The 20319-nt window shown below is 44.6% G+C and overlaps 1 protein-coding gene across 2 annotated transcripts; it reads right to left on the minus strand.

The window, feature by feature from the left end:
• Window positions 1–2989: 2989 nt before the first annotated feature.
• On the minus strand, window positions 2990–20213 carry sco1 (synthesis of cytochrome C oxidase 1). Of its 2 annotated transcripts, none has more exons than XM_085963386.1 (7): window positions 19952–20213; window positions 17113–17238; window positions 16163–16253; window positions 14089–14286; window positions 9904–9996; window positions 8218–8333; window positions 2990–3232 (listed from the first exon to the last, which is right to left on the minus strand). In XM_085963386.1, the coding sequence occupies exons 1-7, from the start codon at window positions 20120–20122 to the stop codon at window positions 3101–3103; spliced, it is 927 nt and encodes a 308-aa protein (XP_085819512.1). In that variant the 5' UTR covers window positions 20123–20213; the 3' UTR covers window positions 2990–3100. The 2 variants fall into 2 exon arrangements, with proteins under 2 accessions (XP_085819512.1, XP_085819513.1); XM_085963387.1 differs by lacking the exon at window positions 19952–20213 and adding an exon at window positions 19027–19062.
• Between the last annotated feature and the right edge of the window lie 106 nt (window positions 20214–20319).

Here is a 20319-nt window from a genome sequence, read left to right on the forward strand (position 1 = left end):
TGCTGTAACCTTTTGTGATTCTAACAGAGTTTTGATGAAAAGTACATATTTGAAGCATCGTAATAAATCTTTTCTCTTTTCAGATGCTGACTGACCAGCTGTGCATTTCCAGAATTGTCTGTTTTTATTTTATGGTGCTAAGTTAGTTCATTTTTGACATGAACCTTTATAAAAAACACTGGTTAGGCCATAACTGGAGTATTGCATCCAGTTCTGGTCACCACACTTTAGGAAGAATGTGACGGCCTTTGAGAGGGTGCAGAGGAGATTTACCAGAATGTTTCCAGGGATGGGGGATGTTAACTATAAGGACAGGTTAGAGAAGCTGGATTTGTTTTCATTAGAGCAAAGGAGGTTCAGGGGTGATTTGATAGAGGTGTACAAGATTATGACGTGTTTGGATAGGCTAGACGGGGCAAGGCTGTTCCCACTAGTTGCTGGTACAAGGACTAGGGGACACAGATTTAAGGTTTTGGGCAAGAGATACAGGGGGGATGTGAGGAAAAAAAAATTTACACAGCAAGTGGTGATGACCTGGAATTCGCTGCTGACGGAAGTAGTGGAAGCGGAGACACTCGGGGTGATTTTCCCAGCCCCGAGGAGGCGGGTTTGGAGGCGGGACAGTTGGCAAAAACCACAAAGTGAAGGCGGGTTCGGAACCCGCCTCCAAGCAATTTGGCCGGAGGCAGGTTTGATGGGTGCGATTGGTCCCGCCTCCATCAGTCGGGAGAGGTAGTTAAGACCCTTAAATAGTTGTTAAGGGCCTTTATAATCCTATTTTGACAGGCCCTTGTTATTTTGCCACATTGTGTGCGTGTTGCACAACCCTCCCAAACCACGCCAGCTAATCCTGGTGGGTTGACAAGTGGGTGGCCTCCTCACAGCTGCAGCTCCACCATTAAAACAGAGCTTTCATCAGGGAGCAGTTACAGGTGGCAGAGCTTTTGTTCCACAGGTCTTTCAGCACTTTTAGCAGGCCTACCGAAGTCAGAGGTGCTGCAGCTTCTATCTCTCAACTGTAGGACCTCCTTGGAAGACCCTCTCCCCGCTTGGACTGAGCGCTTCCCCAACGGAGGTATCTGCCAGCAGCATGGGAACCATTTATTTCCTTTCACCATGGACCTCAGATTCGGATGAGGAGCATCCACAGCAGCAGCAGAACCAGGCAGCTCAGCAGCAGGAGCGCCGAACTCCTGCTCACCCACCTGATGCTGTACAGGGCAGAAGGCGCCAACGCATGGAAGTACGTCGCCGCAGGAGATACCCCCAACACAGGGTTTACAGACAGAGGATGAGCTACCTCAACATGACTGAGCAGCAGTGCCAAAGGAGGCCGAGACTTTCGCGACAGGTTGTTGGAGACATCTGCGCACTGCTGCACCAAGACCTGGTGCCCAGAGGAGCGGGTGGACACCCCTTACCAGTGGCTGTCAAAGTTACCACTGCACTCAACTTTTTTGACTCAGGCTCCTTCCAGAGATCATCAGCAGACATCAGCGGCATCTCCCAGTCGGCCGCTCACAGTTGCATCACGCAGGTTACCGATGCCCTATTCGCAAAGGTGCACAATTACATCCACTTCTCAAGGGACCATGCAAGTGTAACCGCGCATTCAGTTGGCTTTGCAAATATGGCAGGCTTGCCAATGGTGCAAGGCATCATAGACTGCACACGTGGCCCTTAGGGCACCCCATCAAAGCCCAGCTATCTTTGTCAACCGCAAGGACTTCCACTCCCTCAACGTATAGCTGGTGTGTAACCACAAGGAGATTTTGCATGTTTGCACCAAGTTCTGTGGTAGTTGCCATGACTTTCATCCTGCGGAACTCTAGTGTTCCTCTGCTCTTCAATCCGCCAAACCAACTTAATGGATGGCTCCTTGGTGACAAGGGCTACCCCTGAAGAAGTGGCTAATGATGCCGATCAGGAGGCAAGTGGCTCAGTTCATAGCCTCCTCAGATGAGGAGGAGGACCGAGTGGCGGCGTATCCACCAGCAGCAGTGGCAGCACGCGAGCACATGGCTGCCTGTGATGCAAGGGATGCACTTATCCTGGCCATAATTGTATAGGTTGCCCATGTTGGCATATGCCCTTGGCTCCTTCTTAACACATGATAGACAATGGACATGACTCTCTGGCCTCCTTTCACTCTGACCACCAACCTGACCACGCAAGTGTCGCGAAGCCCGCAATGTGGAGCTGCCTAAGCCGAAATAACAGATGCCATCACGTCAACAGTTTGCCATCACCTAATTTTAATACATTCACACAGGGATGGCATTTCATCAATAAACAGCAACAATCACCCAATCTGCACACAGATCTGGAGGTTATATCCCATGCCAGCTGGACCCACACAACCTTGGTTTCTTTGGGAGGCCTCTTCCTCCCAAATGAGGGGAAGAGCACCTCCCTGCTAGCTCTCGGCCCCTCAACCAGCATACCCAGTGCCTCATCCGAGAACCTCGGGGAGGCCCTTGCCTTGGAGCTGGCCATTCTTCAAGGAGATAAAAGTTTGGAGGTGGTGCACCATCGACCAAAAACCAGTGGAATGAGCCAAGGCAGCAAGCAGTCCTTAAATGAAGCTGGATAAGTGACATCAGCAGAGGCGAGTTTCAGTCCCAAAACACTAATTGGCCCAGGGAAACCCACACCTCTGAAATCAACTGGCCAATTAGGGGAAAATCGCAAATTTTCCCCACTTGACAGTGGAGGCGGGTTTGAAACCCACCCAAACCGAAACCCGCCTCCAATGGGAAAATCGCGCCCTCAAGGTTTTCAAGGGGAGACTGGATAGGCACTGGAGGGAAATAAACTTGCAGGGCTACGGGAATAGAGCGGGGGAATGGGACTGACTGGATTGCTCTACAGAGAGCTGGCACGGACTCGATGGGCCGAATGGCCTCCTTCTGTGCCGTTATGACTATGTACCCACATTTTCAAAAGCAGCAAGTATGTAGATAAGAACTTGTACCCTTATAGCCTGGAGAACTTTAGACCATTATTTAATTTTTTTTATTTGAAATACTGTACAGACTTTTTCCCAGAAACGTTCAGCTTGATTTTACCATTTTTTTTTTTGCGGAATCAAGTATTCGTATTACTTGAGTTTGAATTTTCTCATGTGTGAAGCTATAGAACCAGAAATCTCGGCACACTTCTTGTTCTGACCATAATACTCCAGAAATTCTCCATTGGGGCCAATGAGATACATGATTATTGTATGGTCAACCTGAAACAGAGACAACATAAAGGAAGGTTAACACTTTTTGCAACAGAATTCCTTGCTACATATCTGTATTATAACTGAAAAGACTCTAACTCATTGTAAGCGCCAATGCTGTTTTTTCAACAAAAAAAATAAACAGACTTTGCCTTTTGTATCCTCTCCTTCAACAGTCTCATTGAGGTTCGCTTCTTAAATATTGTCAAGTAAACAAAGAAGCTTCCTGATCTTGTTCATTTGCACAAAATTCTGTAATTCAGTTTCAGAAGACCCAAAATATTGGTGCATCAAATAGAGTATCCGTAATCATACAGTAACGTTTCGAGGCTGGAAGCGAGGTGCACAGTAATAGCAATCTACAAGAGTAAGAACAAATCAGAAAATTCCCCATGTGGCTAAATGCACTGCCTATTGTGGAACTGAACACTACAGATTAGGACAGTCCAAGGTGAAACCTCCGGCCTGTGCTGATCTCAACCTTATTGTATTAGTGTGTGTTTTGGGCACTTCCGCCGCCTCAATTAAATTTGCAGCCGTGACAGGTGGTTTCCGGGTTCCAGTCCCGCTCCCAGCTGCATCCACTCTGCAGATGTGATTTTTCCCTTGATTGGCCTCGTTAAGCCCGCCCTGCAGGCTTACCAGCCAATTAACAGGAAGCGGGCCTGATAACATCATTTGATGACGTGTGGTTGGTGTCGGGTCAGTTCTCCGCTGACAGACCCGATACCTGGCAGACTTGCGTGGAGGCGGTTTGACAGCGGGTTTCCTACCCGCTGTCGATGAACTTTGCTATTTTGACAGCGGACCCGCCTCCAAACCCGCCCCCCGAGCGCGATTAAATTCGCGGCCTACAAGTAGCTCCATCAATTGGCTGAATGCCTTCCATATGGGATACGTATAATAAATCCGTTGTGTGTCGCATTGTTACACATTTAAGAGCAAAAGAAGCTTAACAAAAAGCACAAGAAAACTACAAAACAACCACTAACGTAATTTGACAAGATAGGCCTTATTTTCAAATGTGCTCCAGCCTCCAAAGGAACATTCGATGCTAAATTTTAGTTACAAATTGGTCCAAATGAGTTACAAAATACTCAATATCTAGGATTGTATCGGGCTCCAACTGAGGAATGAAAATCTCTCTTTGCTCACTGTATAAACGTTCTAAGTGACAGAACCCAACCCAGTTCCTAGTAGGAGCAAGTCAAAAACACAAGAGCACCTGCAATTGGTAATCTGCGTCGAAGAGAAGAAAGAATGGATTATGTGGTGCTCTTCTATCACTAGAGTAATTAAAGTGAATAAATGAATACATTACCATGATCTATACCGCTGTCCAGATGATTTTGTTAATTTGTTTTAAATTAGCATTAAAAAAGCTCCAATTACAATTCTGACAGGGCTAGACAGACTGGATGCAGGGAGGACGTTTCCCCTGGCTGGCAAGGGGGTGGGGGGGCGGTCACAGTCTCAGGATACGGGGTAGGACATTTAGGACTGAGATGAGGAGAAATTTCTTCACTCAGAGGATGGTGAACCTGAGAAATTCTCTACTACAGAAGGCTGTGGAGGCCAAGTCACTGAATATATTTAAGAAGGAAATAGATAGATTTCTAGACACAAAAGACATCAAGGGGTATGGGGAGAGAGCGGGAATATGGTATTGAGATAGAGGATCAGCCATGGTCATATTGAATGGCGGAGCAGGCTCGAAGGGCCGAATGGCCTACTCCTGCTCCTATGTTTCTATCCATTTTAGGACATTGGATGTGCGAGAATGACACGGCAAAGGAGTTGCCTTGTAATATCCGCTTCACAGCATCAAGGATGCAGGGTTTGCCGACCACTCTGAGGTCTCTTTCTTGCCTGTTGTCATACTTGCTGTATTTTAGCCGACATTCATCCGAGACGGGGAAAAAAAAACTTCTCAACATCACAAAGGGTGCAAAGAGGAGTTGGCCCACTGAAAAATGACAGAGGGAGTGGTGCCCAAAGATAAAGAAACCGCTTTAAGTACTTAACTGTTACTTTTCAACAGTGTTCACAAAAGTAAATGGGGGAGAAAGAAAGGGGAGAGCTAGAGAGGGGTACAGTTTAAAGAGAGGGGAGAGCTAGAGAGGGGTACAGTTTAAAGAGAGGGGAGAGCTAGAGAGGGGTACAGTTTAAAGAGAGGGGAGAGCTAGAGAGGGGTACAGTTTAAAGAGAGGAGAGAGCTAGAGAGGGGTGCAGTTTAAAGAGAGGGGAGAGCTAGAGAGGGGTACAGTTTAAAGAGAGGAGAGTTCGAGAGGGGTACAGTTTAAAGAGAGGGGAGAGGTGGAGAGGGGTACAGTTTAAAGAGGGGGAGAGCTAGAGAGGGGTACAGTTTAAAGAGGGGAGAGCTAGAGAGGGGTACAGTTTAAAGAGAGGGGAGAGCTAGAGAGGGGTACAGTTTAAAGAGAGGGGAGAGCTAGAGAGGGGTACAGTTTAAAGAGAGGGGAGAGTTCGAGAGGGGTACAGTTTAAAGAGAGGGGAGAGCTAGAGAGGGGTACAGTTTAAAGAGAGGGGAGAGCTAGAGAGGGGTACAGTTTAAAGAGAGGGGAGAGCTAGAGAGGGGTACAGTTTAAAGAGAGGAGAGAGCTAGAGAGGGGTGCAGTTTAAAGAGAGGGGAGAGCTAGAGAGGGGTACAGTTTAAAGAGAGGAGAGTTCGAGAGGGGTACAGTTTAAAGAGAGGGGAGAGGTGGAGAGGGGTACAGTTTAAAGAGAGGGGAGAGCTAGAGAGGGGTACAGTTTAAAGAGGGGAGAGCTAGAGAGGGGTACAGTTTAAAGAGAGGGGAGAGCTAGAGAGGGGTACAGTTTAAAGAGAGGGGAGAGCTAGAGAGGGGTACAGTTTAAAGAGAGGGGAGAGTTCGAGAGGGGTACAGTTTAAAGAGAGGGGAGAGCTAGAGAGGGGTACAGTTTAAAGAGAGGGGAGAGCTAGAGAGGGGTACAGTTTAAAGAGAGGGGAGAGTTAGAGAGGGGTACAGTTTAAAGAGAGGGGAGAGCTAGAGAGGGGTACAGTTTAAAGAGAGGGGAGAGCTAGAGAGGGGTACAGTTTAAAGAGAGGGGAGAGAGAGAGGGGTACAGTTTAAAGAGAGGGGAGAGCTAGAGAGGGGTACAGTTTAAAGAGAGGGGAGAGCTAGAGAGGGGTACATTTTAAAGAGAGGGGAGAGTTAGAGAGGGGTACAGTTTAAAGAGAGGGGAGAGCTGAAGAGGGGTACAGTTTAAAGAGAGGGGAGAGTTAGAGAGGTGTACAGTTTAAAGAGAGGGGAGAGCTGAAGAGGGGTACAGTTTAAAGAGAGGGGAGAGCTGGAGAGGGGTACAGTTTAAAGAGAGGGGAGAGCTGGAGAGGGGTACAGTTTAAAGAGAGGGGAGAGCTGAAGAGGGGTACAGTTTAAAGGTGAACGCAGACAAAGTTTTTTAAATCTCAAGAGAGAATATTTGGGGAGACTGTTGAAGCTCAATGTAGATAAAGCTCCTGGCTCCGACAACTTTCTTCAAGGGTTCTGAAGAAATTGGCTCATACGATTGCAAGTCCTCTTACGGATATTTTTCAGAGCTCACAGGACTCAGGCCAAGGCCCAGAGGATTGGAAAATAAACAATGTGACTCCTATCTTCAAAAAAGCAATGAGGGCTCAACCATCACATTATAGACCTGTAAGCCTGTTGGGAAAGTGTTTGAAACTACTAAGAGGGGCATGAGCTAATCTGCCACGGGAAGGTTTTAGGAGTGGGAGGTCATGCTTGACTAACTTACTGGATTTCTTTGAGGAGATGACATACCTAATAACTACTTGGATATCAGGAAGGCATTTGACACTGTCCTATACAATAGGCTACTACATAAGGTCTGAACCCATGGGATAAATGGGAATGGATTGATAAATGGGAATGGATTGATAAATGGGAATGGATTGATAAATGGGAATGGATTGATAAATGGTTGGTTGGTAGATAACGAGTAGCAGTGCATGGGCAAGTATCTGGTTGGCAGCCAGTTACCATTGGAGTGACACAAGGTTCAGCGTTGGGGCCACGGTTTTTAATTTTTATAACTGATTTAGAGTAACAAATTGTGCCCACAGTATTCACATTTGCAGACAATACCAAATAGGGAGCTGTGCCAAATGATGAATATCAATGTGCACAGATTCTAAAAGGATCGACAAGCTTGATCAGTGGGTGGAGACATGGCAGATGTAATTTAATACAGGGAAATGTAACATTGCGAGATTTGGCAGAGAGAAGGATGATATGGATTATGTGCTATCTTGGCGTTTTTGTGACCAGGTCATTAAAACCATCAGCACAATGTTCCCAGACTTTAAAAAAAAGAAAATGTTGGGATGTATAGCAAGGGGTATAAACATATAAATACAGAGGGGTCATTTTAAAACTGTATTTGGCTCTAGTGAGACCACATCTGGAGTTGTGTGTGCAGTTTTGGTCTTCCTGTTTCAAAAAGGATATTCAGTTATTGAAGGTGGTACAGAGAAGGGCTGCACGATTTATCCCAGACATGACGGAATGAGATGCGAGGAAATATTCCCTACCCTGGCTCTTTCCTCTCTTGAAACGAGAAGACTGAGAAGGGATATGATAGAAGTGTTTAAAATTATGAGAGGTTTGGACAAAGTGGATCCACGTAAGCTTTTCTGCATCTACAGAATTGAAGCACAAGGAAGCCTATTTACGAATTAAGGACAATGAAAGAAACTTTTCTAGTAAAAGGGTGGTAAATATGTGGAATAGATTACTGACACAGAAAGAAACCATAATGGGTTTCAAGAAGAAACAAGACATGTCGCTGTCAACAACTGGGATTCAGGGTTAATTAGAAATGCCTCAAGGGAATACTGTCGATAGGTGGGCTAGATGGATTGAAAGTTTCCTCATGCGTGAAACAGTTACTATTTTACTATGTTTTAAAATGAAAACGATCAAACACTGGCACATGGAAATAAATGTACTTACAATATAATCATCGTCATCATCTTTAGGTCCTTGGCTATAATAGACTCTGTAGGCCCTCGATACCTGTTCTATTTGCTCGCGTGACCCTGTTAAGCCAATTAACTTTGGAGAAAACTCTAGAGAGAAAGAATCAAAGACTTATTTGCGTCACGTTACTCTATTCACTTTTTATTAAAGACTTTTTATTTATTCATTTTTTATGGGATGTGGGCAACTCGCCAAGGCTTCTTCGGCACCACCTCCCAAACCCGCGACCTCTTCCACCTGGAAGGACAAGGGCAGCAGGTGCATGGGAACACCACCACCTCCAAGTTCCCCTCCAAATCACACACCATCCTGACTTGGAAGTATATCGACGATCCTTCGTCGTCGCTGGGTCAAAATCCGGGAACTCCCTCCCTAACAGCACTGTGGGAGTACCTTCACCACACGGACTGCAGCAGTTCAAGAAGGCGGCTCACCACCACCTTCTCAGGGGCAACTAGGGATGGGCAATAAATGCTGGCCTTGCCAGCGACGCCCACAGCACACTAAAACAAAGGACTTGCATTTATATAGCGCCTTTCACATCTTCAGGATGCCCCAAAGTGCTTTACAGCCAATGCATTACTTTTGAAATGCAGTCACTTTTGTGTGATGGCCTATAAATGTTGCCCAACCTATCTGCTTATGGCAGACTGGAATGGAATGTCCCCATTGAAAATTTAGAGCAGAAAATGCTGGAACTGCAAAACCGGTCAGAAAGCATCTGTAAAGAAACAAGACAGGCTGTTGATGTTTTGGGTCTGTAACCCTTTAGCAGAAGTGATACAATCCTGAACTATTACTAACTTGTCTTTTCCCCTTACAGGTGCTGACTGACCAGCTGTCTAGTTCCAGCATTTTCTGTTTTTATTTCAGATCTCTAGCATTCAGTTTCAAAAATTTTTTTAATAAAACTTAAAACTGTTAAGTTTAAGCCTAGTAATTAGTGTAACATTATTTAAATAACCCACAGATGCTCTTACAGCTTTACACCAAGCCATCCTGTATAGTAAGACTAGTTTCCGTAAAACCTTAATAGAAGAGAAATGGAATTTTCACCTGGGTTGCTATAGCGACAAAACCACACACACCGTTCTTGCGCCTAATCAAGCATTCAGAACCCTGAGCAGAATAGGAGAATTAAAGTTTACCACTTAAGAGTCCTTTTACTGTACCGAATCACTTCAAGAAACAGACACCTTCACATTCCAGACTCTCTACTGTTCCTGCCTCATTTACAGTACATGATAGTTTCAACAACAGCAACTGTACAAGAGCTGCGAAAAAAAAATCGTGGCAACTGCAAGACCGAGTGGCTGACGCTCCTCCCACTCCTACAGGCAATGAAGATTTTTATCGCTACACAGCAAGTTAAGCACTTAATCTCAAGCCTTCTTCCTTTTTCATGGATGCAAGAGCAGGCCTCCAGAAAGGATCTTTCAAAGAAATCACGAGTCAGATATCAAAAAAGAAAAATACCCTGCAAATGCTGGGAATCATGAAACAACAACAGAAAATGGTACAAGTGCACAGATCAGGCGGCATCTGTGAAGAGAAGGGATTAGACCGAAAACGTTTACTTGTCTTTCTCCTGGTTGATGCTGACTGATCCGCTATGTAACGCCAGGATTTTCTATTTCTTTAAAAGATTGGCCAACCTACCTTGAACGTATCTTGCCATGGCTTCAACATTATCGCGGTCCGGATCAATTGTGATCAAAAGAGGTGTCAGATTTGGCAAAGAGGGGATTTTGTCTGTAACAGGAAATACAAGAGAGATAATAAGATCACTCTAAACTAAATGGAGATATCTAATCACAGCACAACATTTTGCATTTCACATGTGCGGCTACACTACATAAGTTACAATGACTCGCTACACTTCCTCTAAACATGTAGAACTAAATAATCTAACAGCCCCTAAGACCAGGATTTATACTCAAAACATCTTTGCTTACAAAAATATAGATTCTGTTCCTTTTAAATCTATCTCGTATAATGACAGCAGAAGACTGGATTATACCAACCTCTTTTCCCCAAAAGGTAATACGCTGTAACTACATTTCTGTATTGTATTCCTGATATAATGGGCCTGAATTTGCGGTCAGAGGCAGATGCTTTTACCAGGCGTAAGAATTTCACGGGCATTCGCTGGGCAGAAGTTGGGCAAATAGCTCAGATTGCAAGTTCCGGGTTTTAGCGCATGCGCAAACATGGAACTTGCGTGGCCCTTACGGGCACGTACACACCTCATACGCACCCGTAGGCCGCAAATTACGGCCCAATTACAGATATTTGTCAATATTTGAATAAAATTGGAAACTGCATTTTTTGTTATCTTAACCTCCTCCCATTTGCTTCTCCTATAACTACATTTCTGGTGATTCCACGATTATTAATTATGTTTATTACATGATGTCCACAAATTGTACAAATCCCTTCAATGTCTTAATTCTCAACCCAAAAATTAACTTTTGATCTAAATCCATACTTTCACCTTATATTTTATTGGGGTTTTGCTTCTAAAGCAAAGCTTCACACTGAAATCCTTACTCACCCAGAGCTAAGCACTGTTACTATTAGTGTTGTTTTACACAGTACAAATAGAGCCTTAAAGCACCACTGTTACTGCACAATTGTTTCTGAACCCACAGGCAAGGAAGCCCGAAAGAACCTTTCCCTTGTTTAAAAAGCGAAGCTTCCTCCTATACAATTACAGGAAACTCTTTGGTATCCAGCACCGATGGGACCGGGATGGTGCCGGTTGATTAAAAATTCCGGATGACTGAGAGGATTATCTACCGAGGCTATTTTTAACAAACAAAAATTAAAAAATCAAGAAATGTGCAGTATACAGTAATTGGGTACTCACCTACAGAATGTTGTGTTAAATAGATGGTGGGAGATGCTTGATTAAGTACAGTACTGCCAGTTGAGGGTAATCCATAACTCTTTACTGTAATTACTTAACAGTAAAACAAAACTTACAGTAAATGACTGTATACAGTACTATACTTGACTGTACACTTATTCCAAGTCCTTTTGCTTGGACCAACTTTTGGGAAATCCATAATACAAGATGGGGGAGATAATTCATGATAAAGATGGAGACACACACAGAAAAATGGCGGATCGGAAGAGACTACCGGCAGCGTGGGAGAGTCAGACTCCTGTTATTGAGGTGTTCGGACTTCCGACAGCGCCAAGAAGCCGAGTAGTGGCAGTTTGGAGAACTACCCCCACTGACTAACTCGGTCGCTGCGGGAGACTCGGACTCGGCAACATTTCCGGTTATTGAGGTGGTGTTTTCGGAGTATGAATTTTGCCGGTTAATCGAGAATTCCGGATATTTAGCTGCCGTTTAAACGAGAGTTTCCTGTAATTGCAAATATATTTGCGTTTGACACAAAGGTCACTTTTGGTAATGCAAAATTTATGTTGTCACGTGGCTGACCCAAAATAGGCTTGTGTCAATAACTAACCTGAAATTAACTAGTGACCAGCACAGGTTAGTGACGTAGCTACGCAAAGTATGCTTTTTCTAAAATAACGAAGAAGGAGACACTGGGTTGCCTCAGTATCAACTAAAAACCAAATAAATGTGCCCCCTTTTTAAAAGGCCACAACTAATTAAAAACTTAACCATAAAAGGAAAATGGAAATTTATCAAACTAAATAATAACATGGTTCTGGACATGCACTACACACTCCAGTCCCTGCAGTGCCCACTGGATGCGGAAGTTCAAAGTGTGTGGCACTGAAATTGACCTCCCGATCAAAAGTTCCAATACCCTCATAGCTCCTACCCAGATGTGGGAGCCCTGCAGCATAAACATACAACTGCCAACACTGCAATGTGGGGAACAAGCTGCAACAACTATTAGTGCCACCTGATGCGGAAAGTTAGAACTACTATGAAAATACTATGAGGTGTTATATCTTAACACAATGTGGATCCCAACAGCAATGCAAGTTCGGTTTGGCACCTCTTTAATCAGGAGGTTCATGAATTGCATTTTAAATGGTCAAATCCCTCAACTTTTTTTTTTTACTGAAATGGTATTAAACTCTGCAACATAATATAAATCAAAAGCAAACAAATTATGGGGTAGAGTTTCCGCTTTGGGCGCAATCGGTGAAATGGACGCAAATTGCTCCCACTTTGAAAAGTATATTTTCCCCCCCTCGAGTTTCCGCTCGCTCATTTGCATATCGCCAAACGCAAAATCAGCCTTGAACCAGCGCAATCGGGCAGCGTAGTGAAACGTATTTTTTTTCTTTTTAATTTTGCTTTAAAAAAAAAAATCCTTGATATATTGAAGAGTGGTAACTTGGTACAGTTTGATTAATACAGCTGAAAATGGGTTTCACACAAAAAATAAGCTTTTTAAAATCAGTGTCAAGCCACCACCTGAGTAACCCGATTTTAAAAATCACTGAAAATGTCTTTTAAAAAATTGTAAAAACTATTTTCTAGTTAGATTGGGGTAGAGTAGACAGTTCCCCAGTAAAATTTAAAGGAAAATTCATTCAAAACCTTTGAAAACGTACCCATTAGTGTCCTTGCACCCAGCTTAACTTTTGGAGCCTCCTCGAAGGCTTGCAAATGAGCACAATTAGAAGAAACTCCCAGTGGTGATTAATTCACCCTGGGGACTCAGCCAGTTTTGTGGACGGGGCCGGCTTCTAGCACAAAGTTATTTAAACTAGTGCAAAAGATCGCGGAAACTCGAGTTGCGCTGAATGCAATTTGTGCTTAAAATGCCACAATCTTTTGTGCCGGTTACACCGATACCGTGTGAACTGCGCCGAAAAAACCAGGGCAAGCGAGTGGAAACTCCAGGTCTACATATTTAACCTTTACCACAATAGCTACTTGGGAATCTACTATTTAATGTGCTAGAGTGAGGTACACAATAGATCAAGAACACACAAAAGAAAAGTTTTCCGAGGGAAGTACTCATAGTACAACTCTGATGCCACCTGAGGCTCAACTCTCCCTCGTCTGTAGCCTTCAGAAGACCTGCTGCTCAATGTTTCTCCTCTTCTTAGGCAGTCCCTCGGAACTGAGGATGACTTGCTTCCACACTAAAAATGAGTTCTCAGGTGACTGATGAGTCCAATGCGGGACCTACAGTCTCTGTCACAGGTGGGGCAGACGGTGGTTGAAGGGGTGGGTGGGTGGGATGCTTGGGTTGATGTGCGCTCCTTGCGCTGCCTGCGCTTGGCGTCCGCTTGCTCCCAGCGAAGAGACTCGAGGTGTTCGACGCCTTCCCGGATGCTTCTCCTCCACTTTGTGCGGTCTTGAGCCAGGGATTCCCAGGTGTCGGTGGGGATGTTGCATTTTTTCCAATGAGGCTTTGAGGGTGTCTTTGAAGCATTTCCTCTGCCCACCTGGGGCTCTCTTGCCGTGTCGGAGCTCCGAGTAGAGCGCTTGTTTTGGAAGTCTCGTATCAGGCATGTGAACGATGAGGCCTGTCCATCGGAGCTGATTGTTTCTCTATGTTTCGCTAGTCTTCCACTCACAGCCCCCAGAGACAGACCGTGGCCTTGAAGAAAAAGTTAGTGAAGAACCCTATGCAAAAAACAGAGTGAACACACCAAAACATCACCTTGCATAAACTCCTGGGTGCTATACTATTATTTATAGATCTACATTGTAGCAACGTAATCCTGCAATAGCATTTTAATGTTAGTTCACACACAAAAGACACTTTAAATACATCCTATATCCCACTGATGCATTACAAATCAGTTAGATTTTAAATAAATTCAGTTTGAACCAGTTTACTCTCTGGTATATATTTTCAAATCACCCTGCGCTGCATCCTTTGCTGAAATTTTTACCTATTTCATCCACGACAGTAATCATTTTCTCCAGTTCTTCAGGGCAGATGTCTGGACAGTGTGTGAACCCAAAATAAATCAAGACCCACTGTCCAAGATAGTCTTTGTCCGTCTTGGGCTGTCGTGTATGATCGACGAGTGAAAAGGGCCCTCCGAGTGCCGCCTTTCCAATACTTCGGGTTCGCTCCTTCTCAATCTCTAAATAAAGTCAATTAAAAAAAATTGATATCCATATCATGTGTATCCCACAGCATCAAATGCAGTTTCAGGAAACTGTTTTCTATGTTGTCAGATATATATATATCTTCATTATAGATCTCAATATAATGTGCCTCAGGATATGTTGGGAACAAATGTTAGAAAACGAAACATTTGTACATATTCTTCGTTCCATTTCAACCATCCTGTTCACCTTTAGTCCAACATGTTCTATATGAAACATAGAAAATGACTGCCAAAAAGCATTACAAGGAGCAGTCACACAGGCAATTCGACACTATATAACTGGCAGAAAACAAAGTGAAGTTTTAAGAACAGTGTGTGCTTAGGTCCCCCACATTGCCATGGTTAGAATTTCTGTTGACAGCAGAAATTTCCCTGCTAGGGTGAAGGGAGTCCCACCCCCATATCACTCTCCTCTTAGCATTCAATGAGAAATGGCTTCTGTGCAGACTTGAGATCAGGTGGCTTCCCACTATCTCAGTCCCAGGAGGTGTATGCTGCAGGGAAACCTGGAGGAGAACAATCAGGGGAAATTTTAAAGTTGTATATTAACATGTAAACACAATATCCACTCACTGGGATGCACACTGACTCAAACAGAATTAAACGCTTCCTCCAGGCAGAGAGGATTCCATTAACCTTGCAGCACAAACAATACTAAGGCCTAGAAATTCAGTGGGCTGTGCCACCAGTTAGCGCCCAAAGAGGGCACTCAGTGGCTTTAGCGCCACTGGCCACGCCTCACGCGATATTTAGCGGGGCGCTAATGGCGGCGTTAGCTTGTAGCGCTGCGCCGCCACCGATGACGTCATTGGTGTGCGCAGCGCCCCGATCGCGATATTTGGTCGCGCCCGCCTCTGTAACGCCGGTCGCAAATCGCGACCGGTTCACAGGGCCTACCTGTGGCAGTAGTGGCGCAAATTAAGGTGGCGGTGCGGGGCGGCCATTTTTTCCGGTGGCCGCCTGCCAGCACCTCCTCGCGCCGCCCTCCCCGGCCTCCTGATCCACCCCCTGGGCAGTGCCGGCTGTGTCCCAAAAGCCCGGCACTTCTCCTCGGTGTCGGGCTCTTTTGCTGGCACTCGCGATCAGTGATCGCGCTGGTGCAGGCCCCTCCCCCTTAAGAAGGGGAGGAAGGCCTGCAGTACAGCAGCGCGCCGTGCCACAGCATGTGGCGCTGTGGCACGTAGCGCAGCGATATTGAGTTTGAGCGCCCCAAGCGGGACGCGGGGAGCCTCGAGCAGCGCCCCGAGTCCCTCTTGGGGCGCACCCACTGAATATCGGGAGGGCGCAAGCGGCTCTGGCCGGAGCGCAAATTCCGGCGCCCAGGCGAGCTTGGCGCCCCAAACGCGGCGCCACCGAATTTTTAGCCCTAAGTGTTTACAAGAAACTAAAGAATAGGACAAGCAGTCAAAATGTGGCTATTCTATTACATAGATCGTCCTTCATATTCCCAGTAAGGGTTCATCTTGAACCTATAGGCTACCTCAAACATACACTCAAGTGATACATCTAGTGGTCAACATTAGCCTTTTTGAGTGTGAAGTCTGTTGGAGAAACTGGAACTTCTCTGTAAATCTTACAAATAAAACTTATTTCTTTTTAAATTACAAATTACAATCAATTCATCTATTTGCAACTTCTATTTAGATTTTTGAGCTACATTTTCTTCCCTAACTATTATTCAACACTTTTCCTGCTGTGTTTCTCTACAATACTTTTAATGTACAAACCTACTCACAGTTGAGAAGATCTGTGACTAATGTGAAGTTATATCGCAATTTTGTCCCACATACTGCTTTTTACTTTTAAAAGTTCCTTTATATGGTAAAAGTATGTTGTAAGGGAGACTTACTTTCTTCTTTTTCTTTCTTGAAGTATTTCATGATGGCCAACAGTGATCCTCCTACAGCAAAAGTGATTGCTAAAGACTTCCATGTAACAGGCTACTAAGAAACAGAAATAGTATGAAACAAACTGGAAACAGATGGCCAGCTTTAAAATGATTCCAGTTATTTAGTAATGTTATTCTCAGAACCATCTGCATGTATAATATTTGGATCTGTTACTATTCAACTAGTGATGTAGAAGGACGTTAATGACCTGTCTTCCCCCTTCACAGCAACATTTGCTCAATAGATTCTATGCAATGGAGAGAGTAAAATTGGTCCTTTCAATTAGCCAACTACATCTGATTCATTCAAATATTTATATAAGAACATAAGATGTAGGAGCAGGAGTAGGTCATTTGACCCCTCGAGCCTGCTCCTCCATTCAAGAAGATCATGGCTGATCTGATCTTGGCCTCAACTCCACTCCCCTGCCCGCTCCCCATAACCCTCAACTCCCTTACCTTTCAAAATCTGTCTATCTCCACCTTAAATATATTCAATGACCCAGCCTCCACAGCTCTCTGGGGAAGGGAATTCCAATGATTCACGACCCTCAGAGAAGAAATTCATCCTCATTTCCGATTTAAAAGGGTGCCCCCTTATTCTGAAATTATGCCCCCTAGTTCTAGATTCCCCCACGAGGGGAAACATCCTCTCTGCATCTAGCCTGTCAATGTTTGCACTCTAACTACACAATCCTTACACAATTTGGGGGTAGATTTTACTGTTGTTGGGCCTGAACATATTGTATTGCCCGCTCAGTGCATAGTGGAAAGTCGGGTAGGGAGGATTGCACGCCTGTGCAGGTGCAGAAACAGCAAAATCTACCCTGTAGTCTATACAACTATTTTGCAGTGGATATTCAATCGACATTCCTATTTTATTCATCATAATTAACCACAGCCTCACTTACCCCAGCCTTTTTACTGCCGCTGTTTGGTTTCTCTCCAGGTGGTGATGGCGGCATTGTACTGAAGTAGTGGAGATTGTGCGTGGAGTATTGTGTAAACTTCCATATTGGGCAAAGGTCTTTACTGAACTGTACAAACATGAAAAGAACAACGAACTTGCAATTAATGAGCACTTTGCATATACTCAGCATATTCCAAAGCACATTCCAGCCAATGAATTACTTTTAAAGTGGAGTCATTGCTGTTTTGTATGCAAATGCGGACAACCAATTTGCATTCTGCAAGGTCCCACAAACAGCTATGAGATAATAACCAGATATATATATATATATATATATATATATATTTTTAAATGATATTGGTTAAGGGATAAATATTGTTCAGGACACTGGGAGAACTCTGTCGAATAGTGCCACGGGATCTTTACCAACCACCTGAGCAGGCAGACGGGGCCTCAGTTTATCGTCTCATCCGAAAGATGGCACCTCTGACAATGCAAAACACCCTCAATACTGCACTGGAGCCTCAGCTTAGCTTTTGTGCTCAAGCCCTGGAGTAGTGCTTGGACCCGCAACTTTCGGAGTCAGTCAGAGGCGAGAGTCCAGGCTGACTAGTTAAAAGAAACACATTGTAAGCCTACACCCTCAGTAGGAATTCTGATATCTTTGAGATATTGTAGGGTGACCAGTCAGGTGAACCTTTGGCTCCAAAATCATCACATGGCCATTATAAACAAAGCTGTAAGCCAACCCATGATATAGATTTCCAATTCGCAAGATAAAACTGAGCAGCTCATTTAAAAACACCATTGCATCATTGAAAGTAAATTGACAAAAAATCGAACATTTGTAACCATTTATACAAGTTGTCTTCAAAATGATCCAACGAATAATTAATTTAAACCTAACTTATCGGGTACGGAGTAAAATAATGCTGCTTCTTACTAAAGACTAAATACAAATCACAATGTTTATTTCAATATGCAAAATTTTGAACATGCAAGTTCACATTACAAAACAAAGGTGTTTATTTATGATAGCCCTATACTCCAGCTGTAAACAGTCGGAGCCCCTGATTTGTATGGGGGTCAGTAATGAGTCACTCTTATTGCCCGTGTCATTAAAATCTCAGCACCAATGAAGATGCAGGAGAATAGAAACTACAAAAACCTTCAGGTAAATTCTCTACTCCTGGGACGGTTGTCATTGGACTATTTTTGTCTCAATTTTCTACTCAGTAACATCTTTGCATCATTTTTCAGACGGAGAACCTTCCTATACAATTGTAAAGAGCACTGGAAGATAAATGGGAGCCCCATGAGTTACATCCCCCCAGGGAAAATGGATATTCTCAAAATCCAAGATATCTGCACTCCTCCAATTCTGGCCTCTTGAGCAGCCCCGATTTTAATCGCTCCACCGTTGGTGGCCGTGCCTTCAGCTGCCAAGGCCCTAAGCTCTGGCATCTCCTCCCGAAACCTCTCTTTCCTCCTTTAAGATGCTCCTTAAAACCTGCCTCTATGACCTTTCATCTGCCCTAATATCTCTTTATGTGGCTCGGTATCAAATGTTGTTTGATAACGCTCCTGTGAAGGGCCTTGGGATGTTTTACTATGTTAAAGGCGCTATATAAATACAAGCGGCTGTTGTTGTTTATAATGTTTCCTAGGTTATAATTATATTGCACTACTGGTCTAAGACTAGTAGCCATGGAGTTCAGTTGGCAAGTCTCGTGTTATATTGCGGGCTGCTAATCGTACTCTGCCAGGCAAGGGTCAGTTTTGTACACGCATGTTCTCAGGAAGAGCGCCAATCCCCGACCGATACTCTAGTAATATTTAAACAGGACAAAGCAGCCCACTTGATTGGCACCCCATCCACCACCTTAAACATTCACTCCCCCCACCACCGGCATACCGTGGCTGCGGTGCGTGCCATCTACAAGATGCACTGCAGCAACTCGCCAAGGCTTCTTCGGCAGCACCTTCCAAACCCACGGCCTCTTCCACCTAGAAGGACAAGGGCAGCAGACGCTCCAAGTTCCCATCCAAGTCACACACCATCCTGACTTAGAAGTATATCACTGATCCTTCATCGTCACTGGGTCAAAATCCTGGAACTCCCTACCTAACAGCACTGTGGGAGTACCTTCACCACACGGACTGCAGCGGTTCAAGGCGGTGGCTCACCATCACCTTCTCAAGGGCAATTAGGGATGGGCAATAAATGCTGGCCTTGCCAGCGACGCCCAGATCCCATAAGCAGATAAAAAAAAACTCTGCAGCAAGTGCTTAGACAAGACCTTTAAACTTCACGTCACACCACAATAGCGTACCATGGCCAAGCAATGTCTGACAGTGCTGGTTTTAGTGTATTCTGGACCTGACTCCAAAGTTATGCTGCCATTTTCTCATAGCACTTTGCATCCCTATTGATAATTAGTGAATTCACACAATAGCAGCAGATCCTAAATGATTTTAGCAGAGACATAAAAAAAACTCTACACTATGAACTTGTGGTTGCCACCCAGCCAGCCTTTCTGGAAATTCCTAAAATACATAAACCAGACATTAATAGTCTGATTTCCAAATCTGAGTCTTTTCCCCCATTCCTGTGTCTTGTGACGTGGATATATTCAGGTTATCCACCAATGCTCATTAGCAACAAAGAGAATTTCACAACACAGGTCGTGATCTCACCACCCCCACCCATGTGTTGCTGTTGCTCTCTGTTCAATTCCGGAATAGGCAGCCATTTCTGAGACCCGTATTCAGGAACGCCTGGTCCGGGCACCAGTGACTCTGCATGGTCACTGATCAGCATTTCCTGGTCTATAACTCACCGCTGCTGCTGCGCACCGCGCGTTTGTTGCTAGTAAGACCGGGTGGTTGCAATGCCGGGCGGTGCTCCTGCAGCAAAACGAGGACGCCCTGGCAGCTTGGCAGACAACTTGCCGATTAAACCCTCTGGAATGAGCACTCGTCCGCCTCCAGAGCTGCACTAACAGCGCCATTGTGAGCGGCGCATGACCTTCACTGAATACATCCGGTAACAAACTGGGAGCCTCCTCCCACCAGCAGCTCCCTCGACTCAGTACACCAGGAATGCACAGCAAATACGCCTACTGCAATACCCAAGCATTGACATTTTCTGTTCACTACCTGCATTATGTTACTTTATCGTCAATATTACAGCTTGAGTCAGCACCAA

This window comes from Somniosus microcephalus, chromosome 21, assembly GCF_052327205.1.
Source record: "Somniosus microcephalus isolate GS21.2 chromosome 21, FLI_Smic_1.0, whole genome shotgun sequence".
In the NCBI taxonomy this organism is placed as follows: domain Eukaryota; kingdom Metazoa; phylum Chordata; class Chondrichthyes; order Squaliformes; family Somniosidae; genus Somniosus; species Somniosus microcephalus.

Bases quoted from the DNA above. Each gene is read 5' to 3' on its own strand.
- sco1 (XM_085963386.1), bottom strand. From the start codon at position 20,122: ATGGCGCTGTTAGTGCAGCTCTGGAGGCGGACGAGTGCTCATTCCAGA. The intron at 14,287-16,162 runs GTAAGTCTCCCT...GACTTTATTTAG, and splicing joins CAAGAAAGAAAAAGAAGAAA to AGATTGAGAAGGAGCGAACC. The intron at 8,334-9,903 runs GTAGGTTGGCCA...CTTTCTCTCTAG, and splicing joins CATGGCAAGATACGTTCAAG to AGTTTTCTCCAAAGTTAATT.